Source organism: Eschrichtius robustus, chromosome 2 (genome assembly GCF_028021215.1).
Source record: "Eschrichtius robustus isolate mEscRob2 chromosome 2, mEscRob2.pri, whole genome shotgun sequence".
NCBI classification, from domain to species: domain Eukaryota; kingdom Metazoa; phylum Chordata; class Mammalia; order Artiodactyla; family Eschrichtiidae; genus Eschrichtius; species Eschrichtius robustus.
In genome coordinates, this window is record NC_090825.1 from 161,814,692 (window position 1) to 161,837,297 (window position 22,606).

The window sequence follows — 22,606 nt, forward strand, 5'->3', positions numbered from 1 at the left end:
GCTGTGCTGGGTCTTAGTTGTGGCACGCAGGATCTTCATTGTGGCGTGCGGGATCTTTTAGTTGCCGCATGAGGGCTTCTTAGTTGCGGCATGTGAACTCTTAGTTGTGGCATGCATGTGGGATCTAGTTCCCCAGGGGTCGAACCTGGGGCCCCTGCACTGGGAGTGTGGAGTCTTACCTACTGGACCACCAGGGAAGTCCCGATTTTAGTAATTTTTGTGTTCTTTCTTCTTGGTTGGTCCAACTGAAAAGTTTGTCAATTTTGTTGATATTTTCTAATAATTAACTTTTGGTTTCAGTGATTTTTCTTTTATATTTCTCTTTTCCATTTCATTGATTTCCTCCCCTCTTTAACTTTCTCTTCTGTTTTCTTGTTTCTTAATGTGAAAGCTTATGTTTTTGATTTGAGATCTTCTTTTGTAATACAGGTTTTATGGTTATAAATTTCCCTCTACTGCTTTAGCTGCATCCCATAAATTTTGGTATGCAGTATTTTTATTTTTATGTAGCTCAGACCATTTTCTAATTGTCCTCAGGATTCTTTCTTTAACCTATTGGTTATTTGGAAGTGGGTTAATTTCCAAATATTTGTGGTCTTCTGAAATTCCGTTCTGTTGATTTCTATTTCATTCCATCATGGTCAGGGAACAAAGATACTTTGCATTATTTAAATATTTTTAAATTTATTGAGACCTGTTTTGTGACTTAGTAAGGAGCTGGCAAATGACAGCCTATGGACTAAATTCATCCCACCTCCTATTTTTACAAATGAAGTTTTATTGGGACACAGCCATGCCCATTCATTTGTGGTTGTTTTCCTGGTCTAATGGAAGAGTTGAATATTTGTAACAGAGGCAGTTGGTCCTCAAAGCCTAAAATATTTATTGTTTGGCCCTTTGTATAAAAAGTTTTCTGACCCATGGTCTAGCATAGCATCTATGTGGGAGAATGTTCCATTTATACTTGAGAAGAGTGTACATCCCTGTGTTGTTGGATGAAGCGTTATTTAGATACCAGTTAGATGGAATTGGTTGATAATGTTCAAGTGTTCTGTATCTTTGATGGTTTTTTCAGTCCATTTTGAGAGTAGAGCATTGACGTCTACAACTATTATTGTTGAATTGTCTATTTCTCCTTCAATTCTGTCAATTTTTTCATCATGTATTTTGTGATTCTATTGTTAGGTGTGTATATATTCATAATTGTTGTTTCTTCATAATGAATTGACCCCTTTATCATTATAAAATGACTCTCTTCATCTGTATTAATTTTAAAAAAATTTTTATTTTGTCTAATATCAATAGTATAACTCTACACCTCCTTTATGATCACTGTTTGTGTGGTGTATCTTTTCTCTTTTTACTTTCAATCTATATCTTTGAATTTAAAATGTGTCACTTATAAACAACATATAGTCTGATCTTTTTTTTTTAATCCAGAGTGACAAATTCTGCCTTTTGATTACAGTGTTATTCATTTACATTTATTCTAATTATTGGTATGGTTGGATTTACTTCTGTGACTTTGCTATGTGTTTTCTATATGTCTGTAGCTTGTTTTCTTCCTGTTTCTCCTTTACCACCTCTGTGTGTGCATTAGATTTTTTTCTAGTGTACTATTTAAATTCTTTCGTTAGTATTTTAAAAATTATTTTCTTAATTGTTATGTTAGATATTACAATATACATCTTATGATCTATTTCAGATTAATACCAATTTAATGTACTCCATTATAGCTTCATTCCCTCCCCCTACCTTTGTGCCATTGTCATATATAGTACATCTATATATATTTTAAACCCAATAAAACAGTACTATAATTATTACTTTGTACAGTCTTGTATATTTTAAAGAAATTAAGAGAAGAAAGAAAAATATAGAATATTTTATTCTAATCCAAATACTGCTTTCAGTACACATCATTTCTACCTGTGGACTTGAGTTACCATCTGTTGTCACACTCCTAACCCCCTTTTATGCCATTATTTGTCATATGTATTATATCTTTATATGTTATAAGCCTCAGTATAATTTAAAATTATTATTTTATGCAATTATCTTTTAAATCAGTTAGCAAAAGTAAATAAAATACTTACATTCTCTAATTACCTGCATGATCTCATTACCAGTGCTTTTTGTTTCTTTGTGTGGATTTGAGTTTCCTTCTGGGGGTGTCATTTCTCTTCAGCCCAAGGAACATCCTTTAGTCTTTTTTTCAGGAAACAGGCTTGCTAGCAGTGAAGTTTCTCAGCATTTATGTGTTTGGTAATGTATTTTCCCTGATAGTTTTGCTGGTGTAGAATTCTCTACTGACAGTTTTATTTCTCTCAGAACTTGGCTTTTGTCATCCCACTACCTTCTGGTGCTCATTGTTTATGATAGAGGTCAACCATTAATATTATTATGATTCCCTTATTCATGATAAATCATTTTTCTGTTGCTGCTTTCACAGTTTTCTCTCTGTCTTTGGCTTTCAGTGGTTTAACTAAGATGTATCTTACTATCGTTTTAATTTGAAAAATTCCATTTGGTTCTTTTTTATATAATTTCACTCTGATTTAATAGTCTCTGATGAACCATTGTCACCATACGTTTCTTTACTCTTTTTAACATGGTTTTCTTTAACTCTTGAACATTTATAATTACTTCTTTGACATCTTTACCTCTTAAGTCCAGTATATGAGTGCTCTCAGAAATGGATTCTGTTGACTTTTTTTCTACTCCTGTGTATGAGTCACATTTTTCTGTTTCCTTGCATATCTCATACTTCTTTGTAGAAAACTTGGCATTTTAAATAATACATTGTTGCAACTCTGGATTCTGATCTCCCTCCTTGCCACAGGATGGTGGTGTTGGTGGTTGTTTTTATTTGTTTACTCATTTTAGTAACTTGCCTGAACTAATTCTGTGGAGTGTGTTTCCACTGTCATGTGCAGCTTTTTTATTTTTGTTTTTTTTATGTTTTAATTTTTAAACATGGCTTGGTTCCTGGTGGTTGTCCCTGCATCAGCATAGCTTAGTGGTCAGCCATTGATTAGTCAGAGGTTATGTTTAAGTGCCTTGTGCTGACAAGGCTCTACCCTTTGCCATTGGATCTCTGTGTAGATTTGGGGAATACTTTCAAAATTCAGATACTTTAGAAGTCTGCCCATTTTTTTAACTTTGTTTCTGATCTTAGACAGAAGACATTGACTTTTTCAACATGAGGCATACTGTTACATGTACGTTTTTTATACATACATACATGTATGCTTTTATAGATGTCCTTTATCAGATTGAAGAAATTTCCTTCTAGCTTGCTGGGTTTTAACATGAATGAGTACTGAATTTCGTCAGAATCTTTTTTTGCATCTTTTGTGATGATCATACAGTTTTCCTTTTGTTTTTCTACCAATGAAATAAGTTGCATTGATTAATTTTCAAATGTTAAACCAACTTCAGTTTCCTAGGATTAATATCACTTAATCATGATGATATATTCTTTTTTATATATTATTAGATTTGACTTAATATTTTCACGGAACTCTATATCTACATTACTGAAGGATATTGTTATGTACGTATTTCCTTGTAATGTCCTCATCAGGTTTAGGTATAGGAGTTACATTGGTCTTGTGAACTAAATGGGCAAAACATTAACTCTTGTTCTATTCTTTGAAAGAGTTGGTATACAGTTATGATGATTTCCTCTCTTTATATTAGGCAGAATTCATCAGTGAAGCCACTTGGACCACAGTTTCCTCTATGGCAAGATTTTAAATTACAGATTCAGTTTCCTTGTGAGGCTATTCTTATTATTAAATTATTTCTTGCCTCAGTTTTGAAATTTTGGGTTTTTCAAGTGTTTTGTCTATTTCATGTAAGTTGTCCAATTTATTGGTATAGAGTTGAGTATAAAATTCCCCATAAACCTTTCAAAGGCTAAATGATCTGTGGTGATGCCCCTTTTTTTATTCCTGATATTGGTAATTTCCATTTTCTTTATTTTTTTCTTTATTATTTCTTGCTAGGGGTTTAATTTTAAAAATTACTTCAAAGAACCAACTTCTGGCTTTGTTAATATTTTGCATTTTTTCTGTTTTCCATTTCATTGATTTTTTAAAACATAAATTTATTTATTTATTTATTTATTTTTGGCTGCATTGGGTCTTTGTTGCTGCACGCAGGCTTTCTCTAGTTGCAGCAAACGGGAGATACTCTTCATTGCGGTGTGTGGGCTTCTCATTGTGGTGGCTTGTCTTGTTGTGGAGCACGGGCTCTAGGTGCATGGGCTTCAGTAATTGTGGCACATGGGCTCAATAGTTGTGGCTCATGGGCTCCAGAGCGCAGGCTCAGTAGTTGTGACGCACGTGGGCTTAGTTGCTCCGCAGCATGTGGGATCTTCCCAGGCCAGGGTTCAAACCCGTGTCCCCTGCCTTGGCAGGCAGATTCTTAACCACTGTGCCACCAGGGAAGCCCCCATTTCTTGATTCCTACTTTTCCTTTCTTCTACTTACTCTGGGTATAATCTGTAACTTTCTCAGGTAGAGACTTAGATCACTGATTTTAAACCTTCCTAAGAAGTTTTCAAATATATGCATTGAGAGATATGAATTTCCCTCTTATGAGTGCTCTATTTGCATCCCCGTTTTTTTGTGTATCACGTTTTTAGTTTCATTCACTTCAAATATTTTCTAATTTCCTTTATTTTAGAATTGTGTTTAGTTTCCAAATATTTGAGGATTTTCTAGTTAACTTTTTGTTATTGATTTCTAGTTTCATTTCTTTGAGGACAAAGGATATGTTCTATATAATTTCAATACTTGGAATTTATTGAGACTTGTTATACCCTTTTTTTTTCTTCCCGTTTTATTGAGATATAACTGCCCTACCATACTGTGTAAGATTGAGGTCCAGTATAATGATTTGACTTACATACATTATGAAATGATTACCACAGTAAGTTTAGTGAACATCCATTGTCTCCGATAGATACAAAATAGAACAGAAAAAATTTTTTTTCCTTGGGATAAGAACTTTCAGGATTTACTCTCTTATCAACTTTCATATATAACATACATCAGTGTTAATTAAATTAATCATGTTGTATACATTACATCCCTAGTACTTAATCTTATTATTGGAAGTCTGTACCTTTTGACTAGCTTCATCCAATTTCCCCGTCCCCCAGTCTCCACCTTCAGTAACCACAAAACTGAGCTCCTTTTTTATTAGTTTGTTTCTTTGTTTTTTGAAGTGTAATTTACCTACAGCACTATATTAGTTTTAGGTGCACAACATAAGTGTTGTGAAATTTCTGTACATTACAAAACAATCACCACAATAAGTCTAGTTACTATTTGTCACCATTCAAAGATATTACATTATTATTGACTATATTCCCCATGCTGAATTTCATCCCTTTGACTAATTTATTTTGTGCCTGGAACTTTGTACCTTTTAATCTTCCTCACCTGTTTTACTCATCCTCCTCTCCCTTCTGGCAACCACCTGATTGTTCTCTGTATCTTTGACTCTGTTTCTGATTTGTTATGTTTGTTCATTTGTTTTGTTTTAGATTCCACATATAAGAGAAATCATACAGTATTTGTCTTTCTCTGACTTATTTCACATTGCATAGTACCCTTCAAGTCCATCCATGTTGTTGCAAATGGCAAGATTTCAATCTTTTTTTATGGTTTCCATCATGTATATATACTACATATTCTTTATGCATTCATCTGTCAATGGGCACTTAGGTTGCTTCTGTAGTTTGGCTGTTGTGATTAATGCTTCATTGAAAATAGAGGTGCATATATCTTTTTGAATTAGTGTTTTTGTTTTCCTCAGAAAAATACCCAGGAGTGGAATTGCTGGAACGCATGGTAGTTCTAGTTTTAATTTTTTGAGGAATGTCCATAATGTTTTCCATAGTTTTCTGTAGCTGTACCAATTTACATTCCCACCAACAGTGCTCCAGAGTTCCCCTTTATCCATTTCTTTGCCAGCATTTCTTATTTGTTGTCTTTTTGATAACAGCCAACTGACAGATGTGAAGTGATATCTCATTGTAATTTTGATTTGCATTTCCCTGATAATTAGTGATATTGAGCACCTTTTCATGTGTATGTTGGCCATCTGTATGTCTTCTTTGGAAAAAATGCCTGTTCAGGTCCTCTGCCCATTTTTTTAATTGGTTTGTTTAGTTTTTTTTGATGTTGAGTTGTATGAGGTCTTTGTATATTTTAGATAGTAACCCTGTACATGTATATTGTTTGCAAGTGTCTTATTTTTGCTTATGTTTCTCTTGCCTGTGGAGACCTATCCAAAAAATATTGCTAAGACTGATGTCAAAGGGCATACTGCCTATGTTTTCTTATAGGAGTTTTATGGTTTCAGGTCTTAAATTTAACTCTTTAATCCATTTTGAGTCTATTTTTGTGTATGGTGTGAGAAAGTAGTCCAGTTTGATTCTTTTGCATGTAGCTGTCCAGTTTTCCCAACACTATTTATTGAAGAGGCTGTCTTTTCCGGATTGTATATTCTTGCCTTCTTTATTGTAGATTGATGGACCATATAAGTGTGACTTCATTTCTGGGCTGTCTGTTCTGTTCCATTGATCTTTGTGTCTGTTTTTGTGCCAGTACCTTACTTTTTTGATTACTGTAGCTTTGTAGTATAGTTTGAAATCAGAGCATGATACCTCACACTTTGTTCTTCTTTCTCAGGATTGCTTTGGCTATTCTGTGTCTTTTGTGTTTCCATACAAATTTTAGGATTTTTTTTCTAGTTTTGTGATAAATGCCATTGGTATTTTGATAAGAATTGCATTGAATCTGTAGATTGCCTTGGATAGTATGGTCATTTTAATAATATTAATTCTTCCAATCCATGAGCATGGTATCTTTCCATTTGTTTGTGTCACCTTTGATTTCTTTCATCAGTGTCTTATAGTTTTCCAAATATAGGTCTTTTACTTCCTTAGTTAGATTTATTCCTAGGTATTTCATTCTTTTGATGTAATTGTTATTAGGATTATTTTTTAATTTCTCTGATAGATTGTTATTAGTGTATAGAAATGCAACAGATTTCTGCATATTAATCTTGTATCCTGAAATCTTACTGAATTCATTGATGAGTTCTAGTAGTTTTTTGGTGGATCTTTTGGATTTTCTACATGTAGTATCGTGACATTTACAAACAGTGACAGTTTTAATTTTTCCTTTCCAATCTGGATTCCTTTTATTTCTTTTTCTTGTCTAATTGCTATGACTAGGACTTCCAATACTATCTTGCATAAAAGTGGCAAGAGTGGGCATTTTTGTCTTATTCCTGATCTTAAAGAAAATGCTTTCAGCTTTTCACTGTTGAGTATGATGTTGGCTGTAGGTTTGTCATATGTGGTGTTTATTATGTTGAGGTATGTTCCCTCTAGACCCAATGTTGAACATTTTTATCATAAATCAATGATGAATTTTATCAGAAGCTTTTTCTGCATCTTTTGAGATCATATAATTCTTATTCTTCAGTTTGTTAATGTGGTGTATCACATTGATTGCTATGCAGATACTGAACCATTCTTGCATCCCTGGGATAGATCCCACCTGATCATGGTGTGTGGTCCTTTTAATGTATTGTTGAATTTGCTTTGCAGATGTTTTGTGGAGGATTTTTGCTTCTATGTTCATCAGTGATACTTGCCTGTAATTTTCTTTTTTTGTAGTGTCTGTCTGGTTTGGTATCAAGGTGATGCTGGCCTTGTAGAATGAGTTGGGAAGCATTCTTTCCTGTTTAATTTTTTGGAATACTTTGAGAAAGATAGGCATTAGTTCCTCTTTAAATGTTCTGTGGAATTCACCTGTGAAGCCCACTGGTCCTGGACTTTTGTTTGTTGGGAGTTTTTAAATTAATAATTATAATTAGTCTGTTTGTATTTTGTATTTCTTCCTGACTCAATCTTGGAAGTTGTACATTTCTAGGAATTTATCCAATTCTTCTAGATTGTCCGCCTTATTGGCATGTAATTGTTTGTAGTAATCTCTTACAGTCCTCTGTATTTCCGAGGTCTCATTTGTAACTTCTTTTTCATTTCTGATTTTGTTTATTTGGGTCCTCTCTCTTTTTTTCCTTGATGAGTCTGGCTAAAGATTTATCTTTTCAAAGAACCAGCTCTAAGTTTCATTGATCTTTTCTATTGTTTTTTTAGTCTCTATTTCATTAATTTCCTCGCTGATCTTTATGACTTCTTTCCTTCTAACTTTGGGTTTTGTTTGTTTTTCATTTTCTACTTCCTTCAGGTGTAAGGTTAGGTTGTTTATTTGAGATTTTTCTTGTTTCCTGAGGTAGGCATATATCACTATAAATTTCTTTCTTAGCACTGCTTTTGCTGTGTCTTACAGATTTTGGATTGTATCTTTCCATTTTCTTTTGTCTCCAAGTATATTTTTATTTCCTCTTTGATTTCTTCCATGACCCCATTGGGTTTTCCTAGCATATTGTTTAGCCTCCATGTGTTTGTGTTTTTTGCGGTTTTTTTCTTATAGTTGATTTCTTGTCTCATAGCACTGTGGTATGAGACCAGAGTTATCTTAAACTGTCCTCATTTTTTAAAATTTCTCTTTCTTTTTTCTGTTCAACTTGGGTGATTTCAACTACTCTGTCTTCCAGATCACCTGTCTGTTCGTCTGTATCATCTAATCTGTTGATTCCGTCTAGTGTATTTTTTAGTTTCAGTTACTATTTGGTTCTTCTTTATATTTTCTGTCTCTTCTTAAGCTTCTCACTGTGGCCATTCATTCTTTCCCTGAGTTTGTTGAGCTTCTTTATGATCATTACCTTGAACTCTTTACTGGGTAGGTTGCTTATCTCCACTTCACTTAGTTCTTCTCCTGGGAGTTTATCTTTTCCTTCGTTTGGAACATGCTCCTTTGTCACCTCCTTTTGTTTGCCTAATTTTCTGTGTTTATTTCTATGAATTAGGTAGATTGGTTATGTTTTTGATCTTGGAGAAGTAGGCTTGTGTAGGAGACATCCTATGGTGCCCAGCAGCACCAGAGTTATATGATCTAGGGATGCCCCTGTGGGCATGTTGGTAGGCAGGGCTGTCCCTGTCCCAGTTGGCTGCCAGGCCTTGCCTCATACAGAGGCTGTTGGCCACTGGTGGGCAAGGCTAGGTCCAAGAGCGGCGAACTGAGTGGCCCTGGGGTTTCCTGAGGCTTATCTCAGCCTGCTGGTGGGTGGTGCCTGGTCCCGGTGCAGTTGACTTTGGGGCCTGGGGGGCCTTGGACTGCTGGCTGCAGGTGCTGGCAAGTCCCGATACTGGTACCAGCTTGCTAGTATGTGGAGCAAGGGCCTTGAAACTCCTGGGGCAGAGCTGGGTCCCAGTATGGTCAGCTTAGGGCCTGAGGTCCCGGGTCTGGTTCCAGTCCATTGGTGGGTGGTGCCAGGTGCTTGTGTGGCTGACTACAGGGCCGTGGGTCCAGGACTGGTCTCAGCCTGCTGGTAGTCAGGGTCATTTCCTCATGTAACTGGCTGCTCAGTGTGGGAGGTCCCAGGACTGTGGCCGACCTGCTGGTGGGTGGGACCGTATCCCGGTGCAGATAGTCTAGACACCAAAATGGCCCTTGCCAGCACCAGTGTCCTCATGGTAGAACCTAAATGGCTCCCATAAATGGCTGCCACCAGCATCTATGTCCCAAGGGGGAGTTCTGGTGGCCTCCTGCCTCTCTGGCAGGCTTCTCCAAGTTCAACAAGTGGGACTGACCTAGGCTCCTTTCAAATTACTCCCTCTGTGCTGGGTCTAAGAACATGTGAGATTTTGCTTCTGTTGTTTGAGAGCAGAGTTTCTGTTTCCTACAGCCCTCTAGCTCTCTCTTATGCAAGTCCCACTGGCCTTCAAAGTCAGATGTTATGGGGGCTTATCTTCTGGTGTAATACTGGGCTGGGGAGCCCAGTGTGGGGCTTGGACTCATCACTCCTTGGGGAGAACCTCTGCAATTGTGATTGTCCTCCCTTTTGTATGTCACCTACTTGGGGATGTGGGTCTTAACTATACTGTGTCTCCACCCCTCCTACCCATCTCATTGTAGTTCCTTCTTGATAACTTTAGTTGTGGAAAATTTTTTCTTCTAGTCTTCAGGTCCTTCTCATCGTTAGTTCCTCTGTAAGTAGTTGTAATTTTGGTGTACCTGTGGGAGGAGGTGAGCTCCAGGTGTTCCTTCTCTGCCATGTTGACCACTCTGTTATATATAATCTTTTTGTTGTTATTGTTTATATTCTGAATATACTTAACAGAGTGCATTCAGCATTTGGATGATGTTTCTGTAAATATCAGTCAGGCTTGAGATGGTTGAATAGTGTTGTTCAAAATTTCTATATTCTTATTAATTACTTTTGTCTTCTTGCCATATCAATTGTGGAGAGCAGTTTGTTAAAATCTACAACTACAGGTATGATTGTCTATTTCTTCTTTTAGTTTTTGCTTAATGAATTTTGAAGTTCTGTTATTAGATGCATGCATATTTACTATCATTAAGTTTCTCTTTTGGATTGATCCTCTTATTATTATGCATTGTCCCTCTTTTTCCCCAGTAACACTTCTTGTCTTAAAGTTTACTTTTGGCATGATATCATTTTACTTTACTTTTCCAATCCCTTTACTTTCAGTGTATCTGTATCTTTATATTTCACATTGCTTCTTGTCAACAAGATATAACTGTGTCTTGTTATAGACTGACCATCTGCCTTTAAAGGCTGACAATCTGCCTTTTAATTAGAGAATTTAGTCCACTTACATTTAGTATGATTACTAATATAGTTGTGATAATTCCACCATCTTGTTATTTGTTTTCTGTTTATTCCATTTGATCTTTGTTCCTTTGCTTTTCCTTTCCTGCTTCCACTGTTTTCCTCTCTTATTGGCTTTTTAGATATATCTCTTGATATTATTAGTGGTTAATTTAGAGTTGTCCAATGTAGTAGCCACTAGCCACATTAAAATTAAGTTTAAAATTCAATTCATCATTGCATTAGCTACATTTCAGGTGCCCAGTAGCCACATGTCCCCATTACTGGATTAGGCAATACAGATTACTGAAGAAAGTTCTATTAGACAGCTCTCTAGAGATTATGATCAGGATTTATTTTGGTCAAAATTACCCCAGGTCAAGTGTGAAAAGAGCAATATTCTAGTCAGAAGATGTGTGTTTTTGTTGTGTGTCTACTTCTGGTTAGTTTTGTTATCTGTAGGCAAATGTCCCACTGCTCTTAGCCTCAGTTTTCTTTTCTAAAATGTGGGGATAATAATTCCTGCTTTTTCTGCTTCATGGAGTACTTGTGGAAAAGAAAACTATAAAATGGTAACATTCTTTATAAAAGTCAAAGCAGTTTTCAAAAAAAAAAATTAACTGATTGACTACTTTCTGTGTTTTGTTTGCTTTTTTAGGTTGCTGACAGAACTGGAGTCTCCTTCTTGGTGGCCCTTTAGCTTCAAGCTTTGGAAGATGCCATCAGAAACAAAGCCCAAGTGGGACGCCTCAGTGGCTAGTTCCAAAGCTTTTGGAAAAGAAGGGATAGTGATCAAAATTCCTGCTGTTATTTCCCAAAAAACAGAATCTCATGTTAAACCAGGAAGGCTCACCGTCCTTGTTTCTGGGTTGGAAATCCACAACTCAGATTCTTTGCTCATGCACAGATTTGAAAGAGAAGAAGTAGATGACATCAAGGTTCATACACCTTATGAAATTAGCATCCGCCAACGGTTCATTGGGAAGCCAGATATAGCTTATCGTTTGATATCTGCCAAGATGCCAGAGGTTATCCCCATTTTGGAAATGCAATTCAGCAAGAAGATCGAGTTTTTAGAAGATGCCTTGATGCTCAGAAGCACTAGAACCTCTCCCCTAGCAGAGAAGGGCTACTCAGTCTGGCATGCAGGTGAGTGATCATCAAAACAGTCTGTGCGCAAGACCTCTAAAGTCACAGTCAGACTCAACACACCCATGGTGCGTTACCATGATGCATCACGTAGAGCAACTGCCGGTTTCAGCTCACTAGTGACTACCTATTTGTTTGTAAATAAAAATAATTTCAGGCCATTTTCCTTAGTACTTGCCATCTGAATCTCAAATCACTCAGGTTTATCATATACTTGAGAGCTGTGCCTTTTCAAATAGGTCAGAAATGGTTTTGGTGATGCTTTCAGAACAAAGGAAAGCTCTAAGTTAGATGTTTTCACCTCTTTTCTCTGTTTGATTTGAGAACCAACACTTTAGGGTCTTAACTAGCATCATCCCCACCTGCTCTGGTGTGTCTCCAGTCCCTTCCCCCGACCCAGCATCACACTCGGTTTTCTTGGCACTTAATTGAGGTATTCCCAACCCACCTTCCAGATGTGCATTTGGATATCAGAATTTTTGAAAACTACGCAGCATAGTTTTTGTGTGTTTTTTTTTTTAGCATCCCAAAAGTGTTGTGAAACCCTTGCTTTTCTTGGCATTGTGGCTGCAGTATCCTCTTTTAGGTCTCTGTGGGGCATGGAGGGTATAGCTGAGTTTGGACTGAGGTTCGAGTGTGGGTGGCAGGACATGTGGATATGTCCCCAGGTCCCAGCCTCCTCCCTAGCATAGAATAACTTAGTGGTATCTGACTTCTCAGTTTTGCCATTCTGACGGATGTCAAGTGGTATCTTAAAGGTATTTTTATTTTTTTGATTGATTGTGAGGTGGAGCATCTGAAGCCTTTTAGTTGTTTTTTGGTCCCACAGATTTTGCTCTGTGGGTTGCTTGTTCTGGTTTGTTTTTTGTTTTTTTTTTCCTACTGGGCTTTTTTTTTTTTTCCTCTCTGATTTGCAGGAGTTCATTATTCATTCTAGATATTCATCCCTTGTTGACTTTAGAAGCTACCAATACTTCTCCTAGACTGTCAGCTTCCATTACAGAAATCTTTAATTTTGCTGTGGTCAGATTTACCATTTTTCCCCTTAAGTTTATTTTTGAGCCCTGCTTAAGAAATCCCAAAGTCATAAAATATTCTAATACTAGCATTATAGGTGACATTACTTCTATGTTATAGTGATTTTTCTAACAAGTAATAGTCTTTTCTTATTAACTTCGATTGCTAGAGTTTGTTTAAAGTAAGAGATATGTTTGTTACTATTCCAGTTCCTTTTCTTTTTTCCTCTTAAGTGACTGATTTCAATTCCAATATGTAATCTGTTTCCCTAACATATGAATATTTTGATGTTATTCTAGATGACTTCAAGTTTCAAAAAGAAATTACTTGATAATAGATCTGGTCCCATAAGTATCAAAATGTTGGAAATGTTAATGTAAAAACTTAATTTAGAAACTTACTTTCTTAATTTAGAAACTTACATTTCCAGATTTTTCTTTGGCCCCTCATTCAAGGCAGGACTCAGAAGCTGGCCCATAAAAGAGCCAAGAAGGGTACACTGTACCAGCCAACATAAGATCCTGGCCAGAAGGGCCCTTCAGGAAAGGCCATTTGCAAGCTCAGCCAGGTAGCCTCTCTGATACCCCAAGCCTCTGAGTCCCTCTCACTGCTGTTTTCCTCTGGGAGGAGCCTCAGCAGTGAGAGGAGGGAGGAGGCCCTGGCTCTCCAGATGCAGAGCACCGTGGGCTGTTGGTTCTGACAGTGCTGTTGGAGAATCCCCCTGTGCCAGGCGTGGTGCCAGGTACCCACAGTCCTGAAAACAATCCTTCTTATGGAGCTCTACCACATTCGTGGGTTTTATGTTAGGCGTGGTGGTTTCAGAGAGAGAACATGGCATAGAATGTTACACATGAGATGGCAGATGCGAGCATGTCACGTGTGTCACAGAAAGTCACACTGTACAAGCGAGAAGAGTGCAAGCTTGCTGCGCCTTGCTGTCATGGAGGGTGCGTCCTGAGGAAGATGGGATGGTAAGCTCTGACTCCAAGCATACAGGTGGCAGATGGGGCTAGAGAGGAGGGAGTGAGTGCCAGGGCCTCTGCAGCCATAATCAGACTGCAGGAAGCTGAGTGAGTGCAAATTCTGCAGGGCCACCCATCAGGAAGGGGAAAATGGACCTCTTGTGCACAAGCTGAGGCTGCTGACCTGAGGCTGAACGTCTTTCTCCTCAGGGAAGCTACAGATCTACTTTTAACGTTTTTCAGCTGATTGAACCAGGCCCACCCGATTGTCTAGGACAGGCTCTCTTCACTAAAGTCAACTGACTGAGAGCCTTCACCACGTCTACAAATACTTTCCCAGTAACACCTAGATTAGGGTTGGATTGAATAACTGGGGACTATGGCCTCACCCATCACAGTAACGGATTGTATATGTATGGAATGAGCTGAGCCACATCCACAGTGACAGATGGGTTTTCATCTCAGTGCTAACTTTAGCCTGTGGGTAGGATCTCTACAATGTGTCTGAGTCTGGACTGAGCATGAAGTGCCATTCTCCCCTGGTGAAGCCTCCCTGCGTAGGGGAGGCAGGTGTACCTTACAGCTGTGGATTTGGAGAGGTACAGGTGACAAGGAGTTATGTTTGGAAGAAGCCGGCATGCTGAGTTCAATAAGCAAGATGGTATCTCATTTGCTTGGAACTTCACAGTAATCCTGCACAAGCCCAGCAATGAGAACTTACTTCTCATTGTTACCTCTCTTGTTGTTGTATCTGTCAGCACCTCTGTTTTTACTGTTCTACACTGGAAACTACAGAAACAGTGGAGGTAGAAACCATGACTTTGACATCTCAGAAACATATTTCTCTCCTCGATGAGCTATTTTGGTAAATTGTGTGGCCAGAAGGTGGCAGTCTAGTAACAGGGGACCAGTGTTAGGAACCAGTGTCCTAGAAGAACTTTCCAGAGACCTCTGTAGTAATGTATAGAGTAGACAGGTTGAGGGCCTGGGGTGGCCAGGCCAGGCCTGGGAGAGGAAGAGAGTCTCCTGGGCTTCAAGGCCTGGAAATGATACAGGTGGGCAGATCCCACCTTAAGGAAGAGCAGTTGCAAATTGCTGTTTTTCTGCATAGTATCTTTAAAATTATCTTTTAAATTTTAGAATAGTTTCAGACTTGAGAAAAAGTTGTGAGGATAGTACAGAGAGTTCCCATGTCTCCCACACCCAGTTTTCCCTATTCTTGTCATCTTACGTTAGTATCGTTCATTGTCACAACTAATGAACCTGTATTGATACACCTTTATTCACTAAAGTCCATATTTTATTCAGATTTCCTTATGTTTTACTGTTCCAGAATCCCATCCAGGATCCCACATGATATTTCGGCATTTCATCTCCTTGGACTCTTCTTGACTGTTACAGTTTCTCAGACTCTCTTTGCTTTGATGATCTTGATGGTCTTCAGGAGTAGTGGTCAGGTTTTTGTAGACTCTCCCCTAGTTGGACTTTGTGTCATGTTGTCTCATGATCCACTGCGGTGATGGGTTTTGGGAGGAAGCCCACAAAACTCTTATCATATAAGAGCAAGGTCCGTGCATAGCATTTTTAAAGAGTTTTTTGGTACTGATTTTTGTTTTCACTGTTTGCGAACTGTTGCCTTCTGAGAGGGGCCTTCTCTGACCACCTAATTTAAGAGGACTAGTTTCCTATTCACTGATCCTATAGAAATCTTGCCTAACACTTGCCCTCTGGTTTGCTGTTCAACTTCCCACACTGGGATGTGTCCTCCAGAATCAGACACAAGTCTGTCTTTTCTCACCCCATCTCCAGCACCCAGGACAGGCCCAGGTAACCAGAAGGCACACGCATCTCTGTGTAATGATAAATAAACTTCTGAGGCATTGAAGTCTCTGCATAGGGTCATTAATTTAAGATCATCTTTTGAAATAGTAAAGTTCTGACCCTGGGACACAGCACCACGCTGACCACCAACAGCCTCCATGTGGTCACTAGGACACAAGCACTGCACTGACCTCAGACAAGCCCCATGTTATTAGTTTATTAGGACACGGTGACCCCCTGACTATCGACAGACCCCCGGAGAGCTGCTTGGCCCTCAACCACTTGATCCCTTCCAAGGACTCATGGGTCAGTTGAGACTGCTGTCTCTCTCCATTTCAGCTTTCTCTCTGTTACACCTCCTGTTGTATTGAGGACATGGGGCGTTTTGTGTTTTTTTTCTGAAAGGGCTTCCCACCCCAGTTATATAAGCTGCTGGATCCATCCCTGGGTAGCGTAGGCATTTTCCTGTGTCATCAATGGGGCATTTGGGGCCCAGAGACAGGGAGAAAGATTTGCTCAAGGCTGGACAGGCTTGGAGCGGTTTTTCTGCTCCCAGGTCAGGCCCTGGTGGTCTTTGGTCTGAACTTGCAGTGAGGTCAGGAGTCTATGTCTGATGCACAAAGGAGACTGGCGTCCCAGTGCTGCCCCTGCCAGCGCAGTCCTTACTCAGGGTTTTCCTCGATGCCTCCTTGTTCTTGGAAAGTGGAATCATCTGTAAGGTAGCATGTAGCTTGAACAATTTGTGATTATTTTGTTTAACTGAGATAACTAATGACTTTTGAGACAAAAACCATATTATACTGAACTAAATTAATTTTTTCAGAAGATATTTCAAAGCATTGAAGTAACTGAGTCAGCAACCCAAGTCTCAACACAGAGTTTGCGGGGGTAGCCGAGTTTTGTATTAGGCAGGATCCTGCTGATCCCACAGCTCGTTGTGAAAAACATCTCTGATTAGTATATTCCAGGAAGAAAAATCCTCCGTTTTGGTTTTCTGGTTGTTTAAGTAATCCCATTTGTTAAACATTCAAAAATAGTATGTCTCTAACTGTAATATAGCTGTAGGTGTTGAAATGGAAACCAGAGTGACAGTGCAGGAGCACAGTGCTGGGCACAAGTGTGAATTAGACATGGGCCGTGCTCTCAGAGAAGCTAGTTGGGGAGATCCCAGTTTGAAAAGATGCTGAAAAAAGATAAATAGCAGTGCAGTACCAAGCAAGTTACTGTCAAAGGTGTGTAAACTGAATGGTACCAGGACAGATGAGGGAAGATTGCTGCTAATGGAAGGGCTGAGTGGAGAACATGTCTCCAGACTTGGGCTAGGGTACATCTGTCTGCATGACATGTGCAGAGCAGGGGCATGGTGGGCAGGAATAGCATGCTGGGGTCAGGGTGCCGGGGTGGCTGGAGCAGGAGTCTGCAGGATAAGGAGCAGACTGGGAAGGAGGAGGGTATAGGCTGGATGAGGAGTTTGCTTTCACCCATTAGGCCATAGAATCACTGTTAACATAGACAAGTGAAGTGCACTTTGCCATCATGTTATCACTGATAACGTTTTAATGTCAGGTATGTTAGTTGGCCTTTCCTTTAGGCTAATAATATCTAGTAGAACATGTCCTCTGTTGTCTAATTTAGCTCTGATGGTGTCCTATTGCTGTTTTAGAAAAGTGCTTTTCATTATGTAACATCTTAGTGACGTTTAGATCATGTAAGACCAGCCGACAGTGAGTTTTATGCTATGGAAAGTTCTGTGCTAATTAATAAGCCCTTAGGATGTTGGAGTAGTGGCACTTTGGAGATTCCAGGACACAGGTTGTAAAATCAATTTGGTTGGTTGCAACCAGCTTTTATATAAAGAATAGAATAGAAAAGCACATCTGAGTACATGGTGTGTACTAAGGTTTTTGTCTTGTGAAACTTTTTCAGACCTCCAAGGTGCTTGTACAGGTGTAGCAGTTCTGTGTAGGAAGCACTTCGCACAGTGGTGCACAGTTAAAGGGCACGAAGACTCTCACAAAGGGCCTCCTTCCCAGTGGAGATGGGCCTGGGGAGGGCTCAGGCCCACGGTGTGGAACCCTCGGGTCTTGCCTCCATGCAGGTTTTGCTTCGCATCAACTGGTTCCTGAACTCACTCCATCTGGCCAAGACCCTTTTCCTCTCTAGGATCCCAAGAAACATGCTTTCTTGTCATCATGTCTTCTTTGCTCAGCTAGGTAATCTCAGGGAGTGTTAATTTGTAAGAAATTTTTTGAGAAATAAGAATAAGGGGATGTTTGTGTACCTGTTGGAGGTGGCTGGTCTCTCCCCGGGGAGGAGGGGCTTGTGCAGTTGGTGTGTCCTGGATTCACCACCTGGGTTCCTGCTGTTCAGGTCCAGCAAGAGCTTTACCCCAAGATGGATTTCCTTTCCTAACAATGCATTTATCAGTTGCTCCAGGCTGCTCGGATGAAAGGCAGCTCTGCTGACTGCCACTAGGGTCCTAGGAAGGAAGTGGGGTGTCCTGCTTTTGCCCTCCCATTTTGCTGAAGCAGAGAAATCTGCTCAAAGGAGTTGGTGCTGGAATCCACACTGCTGGTTCTCATCCCAGTATGCTTTCAGCTTTCCAGCATCCTAATAAATAAACATGGCTATATTGACACATCTGAGGTGGTCTGTATTATGGAGAAAAGCAGGTGAGAGACTCTAATCTGTGCTCTTATCTGGGCCTTACAGTGCCAGGGTTGCAGATGGAGGCAGCGCTTTAAATAAAGGATTATCACTGTTCCTTGCCAAGCTGCTCTTCTGCTTCTTAGCGAGACTACCCAGGCATGGATGTGTGAGTGGAAACACCCCTGAGCAATGCCTTGCCACGTGCAGCAGTCTGGCTCACCCCTACCTCAGCACAGCTCCACATTCAACTTTGCTTGACCTGACTAGTTGACCATTTCATGTGCTCTCTAGAACCACAGTGTTTTGTGGGGTAATCAGATGGTAATGCAGTTCCTAGTAGTGTATTTCATGTACATTTCACCAGGGCTCAACAAGTATTATGTTTCATACTCCAATCTATTGTCCTCTCAAAAAAAAAAAATCACTCCTGTATAAAGCATCTTTCTTCTAAAAGCCAGGTATAGAACTAGATCCTGAGTATTTACAGTATTGCACACTCTGATCAGTGTGGGGTAAGGAAGCAGCCCTGGATTGGGGTAGAAGGCAAGGCTCAGGCAGGTCCCACATTCAGTCAGCTCAGCAGAGGTTCAGAGAGGTGGACTCACCGCTCCCGCAAACACAGAAGCTCTAAACCAGTAGATGCCTGGGAAAACACTTCGTCAACCCAAAGAGCTCTGACGGTCTTAAACACCACTTTTTGTGAAGTTCTGAATGCCCTTGCGTTGTTCACACCTTCTAGAAGATGCCACCCTGTTTGACTTTCCATTTCAGCATCTGGGCTGATGGACCATGCCATGCACTGTGAGCCCTCCTCAGGGAGCCAGGAAGGGAGGCCACTTCAGCTACAGACGAGCGAACCGTTAATTTCCGAGGGGGACAGCCAGGAACTGAGACAGGTAACATGCATTCGTAGTGTCGTGTCCTCCCCTGCAGGCAACTCACTTCTCTTTCTTGCCTAAAAACAACTCTCCACTGATTTATGCTTGCCTGTCACCTACACGGAAATGCTGGGACATCCACCTGATTTGCTCAGCTCCCTATAGCTTGAGAAAGGGCGTTGCCCATTCTGAGTCCTTGCGTTTTGTGGCATGCAGACACACATAGCATTCCTGTGCACACACAGTGGTCTTGGCAGCTGCCTGTGCCTGTTGTATGTGTGTATATATCTGTACATGTGGGCTCAGATGCACATGTAGGCTGTGTATGTGCACGATGTGTGTGTCCACGTGGGCTCTGTACACGTACATGTATGCATGTGTGGTGTGTGTACTGTGTGCACATGTGTGCAGCACCTGTATGTGTGTGCCATCTGTGTGTGCACTGCCTGGGCATGTACAGTTGAGGGCGCTTGCTCTCAAGTGCTCAACATAGGTTCTTGCGGAGGCTTGCCACTTTTTGTCCAGGAAGTTGAAAGTTAAACAATATTTGATAGAAATACTTGCAACTTATCTTCCTATGTTAATGCTGGACAACACAGTGGCCTTTCCTTTTTCCTTTTTTAATAATTATGTAACAAATACCTAGATGTTATATCATTTCATTCATAAATATTTCAGTATGTAGCTTTAAAAGATAAGAACCGTTTTAAAAAATCGGCACAATACCATACTCACCTTAAAAAAGTAAAAAGTAAATTCCTTGGTATCATCAGACATCAAGCCAGTGCTCAAATTTCCATAGTTACCTCATTTAGGAAAATGTGTTGTATGTTTATTCAGATCAGGATCCTCATGAGGCCGGCCTGTGTGTTGCATTTAGTGAAGTGCCTTTAATGCATAGCTTTCTTTCCTCTGTCATCTTGTCTTTTTCCTTTGCAGTTTATTTGATGAAAAAACTAAATTGTTCCTCTGTCAAGATTTTGCAGCTTGCATCTTCCTGACTTGGTTTCCCCAGCTCCCAGCAGGTGGTGAACTGCCTGCTCTCTGCCCTGGTACTCCTGTAGGTCGGTTTGTAGCTCTAGAGGCTCCATCAGATTCAGGCTCCATTTTGGAGAGACTGTTTCATTGGTGGCAACCCACACTTACATCAAGGCATACAAGAGACTGTATGTCTTTTAAACCTGTTTTTAAATAATTTTATTCTATGTGTCTACATAGGCATAGACTCCTTTAAGCTCAGCGTTTTCCATTTTGGGAAAAAGGTGTTCATCTTTTGCTATGGGATATTTTAAATATACATGATTTGTCACTTTTTCCTTCTGATCTAACTTTTAATCACTTTTGGTAATGACACGGAGACATGCCGCTTTCTAGCTGCAACTAGCAGATTCTGCAGGTTACTAATCACTTCTTTTGATAGGCTTAGTGACTCCAGAACACTGCAGATCTCGTGTGCCTTGGGGCTTGAGAAACCCTCATACTATAAAGGCAAACTTAACCTGTTCTCATGAAAGTGGGTAAGAGTGCATATAGGCCTCAGGCTGGTAGGATCTGAGACCCTCCTCTCCCACCCTCCAATGAAGGTGTCTGTGGCTGAGATGAGCTCTTCTATGTCCCACAGTTGTGTTGAGGCTGAAGCAAGAACATGGGTTTTTCATGGGAAATGTAGGAATTTTATCTGTTAATTCTAGTGGTGGCCATGTAGTTTGAGAGGGCCCTTGCAATTTCAAATAACCAATCTCTACTACCATGTATATACAGTGTGCCCTTCCCCTAAAAGCTGTGATAGAATGGGAGAGGTCAGGATGAGTGCACCAACAGCTGTGAGTAGAATAAGATTCCTCAGTGACCACTGAGGTCACCATTCTTTCCCATGAAAGTGTGTTTCTTATGTGGTTGGTCCTGACTGTCATCCACAAGTCTTAGTGAGCCCTGTGGCGTCCATGCTGGGAACAGCAGATGCCATGGTCATGAATCAGGATGCTGGCTTTGGGGCAGAGGACACGGTGATCCCTGAGCAGTTAGGCTGGGAAGACCCACCCACAGGAGGGGCAGGGCTTTGTGCTAGTTAGCTGCCTCATTCTCCTTCCCTGCAGGGAGAACCTAATTTCATAAGAGGTTGTCCTTTTGAGGTAAAACACATGTTTCATATTTAGAGAAGAATTCTGAACTGTGTAGTTGAAGCTCAAGCATAGGTAGGAATGAGTTAAATTTCTGGGGAAAATGAAAATGCAAGAAAATCTCCCTCCATTCATCTGTGGTTTCTGTTGCAGATGCTATTAAAGTCATTACGTGGAAATGGGTTTTGGTGACTTAAACTGCAGTTGGGGTGCTAGAGAGAAGATTTGCCGTGATTTCCTCAGGGAGCAGCCGTGCTTAGTGCAGTGTGCCAGCTCCCTCTGTGCTGGGCCCCTGGAGCGGGCATGTGGGCTGCGGTTAGGCCCCATCTGCTGCGTAGCTGTGGCCGTCCACCATCCGCTGTGGGAGGGCACGTGGTGGAGGAGGCTGGGAGAGGAATCAGAGTCCCTCAGATGGGTTTGGCAGAGTCCCTCAAATCATTTCCAATGTCTGATGTGCTAACCTTTCCTGCCTCAGAACTCCTGCTCTTTCGTTACTAAGTCTGTGGCTACCATATATTTGATACAACATTTGGAAGTGATAAAACAAAAAGTGGTGTGGCTCTGTCCTGAGGACATTGCAGTTTTACATAAAGTTTCTTCATAACTTCTTAATCTCCACTTCTCTGTCTTGTCCCGTGTTTGGTGTTTTTTCATCCTGCCTCCCTCTTTCACCAAGAAGGAATCAGAATGAAAAGCTGACCCAGGTCTGGTCTCATGGTTTATCAGGCTCTGCAACAGCCCTGGCACTGGGAACAGCAGTGAAGGAAGACTTGCACTGGATGTTCTCATCATTTCCAATAAAGAGGGATGCACAGAGTGTGGATTCATGGCAAGTTTTTAGGTCATAGTTTTGAACTTTCTGTTTGATTATATTCGGCATTTAGTCTGCCTACTGTATGTGGTATCTTTATAAACAATAAATGCAAAACACAAAAATTAAAAACTGAGGTGATTAATTCAGTTCAGTCAGAAAGTTCGTTTACTGGAAAACCTAGCTAGTCAGCTGGCGTGAGGAGAAGAGTTTATTGAAAGGGCAGCCCTGCGGATGCCTGTGCTGGGGAGATGAGTGAGGCCCAGGGCTTTTGTCTCTGTGTTGCTTAGCAGAGCCAAGTTCCACATGTATCTGCACAGGCAATTCACTGGATCTTTCCTGAAATAATTCTAGGCCGGAAAGGATGCTGTGGTTCTCTACTTGCTGTGAAACTATCTTAAGAAATTAATGTCCTCCTTTTCTTTTTTTTTTTTT

At 40.2% G+C, this 22,606-nt stretch overlaps 1 protein-coding gene across 4 annotated transcripts in view; it reads left to right on the plus strand.

Annotated features, from left to right (window-relative positions):
- SNAP47 (synaptosome associated protein 47) overlaps positions 1–22,606 on the plus strand; it is a 67,352-nt gene that overhangs the window by 24,538 nt on the left and 20,208 nt on the right. For 3 of the 4 annotated variants that reach the window (XM_068536544.1, XM_068536545.1, XM_068536547.1), the window contains exons 3-4: positions 11,423–11,913; positions 19,134–19,258. In XM_068536544.1, coding sequence (XP_068392645.1) covers positions 11,423–11,913; positions 19,134–19,258 — 616 coding nt within the window. The remainder of the gene's footprint in view (positions 1–11,422; positions 11,914–19,133; positions 19,259–22,606) is intronic. The other variant, XM_068536546.1, reaches the window with a different exon arrangement.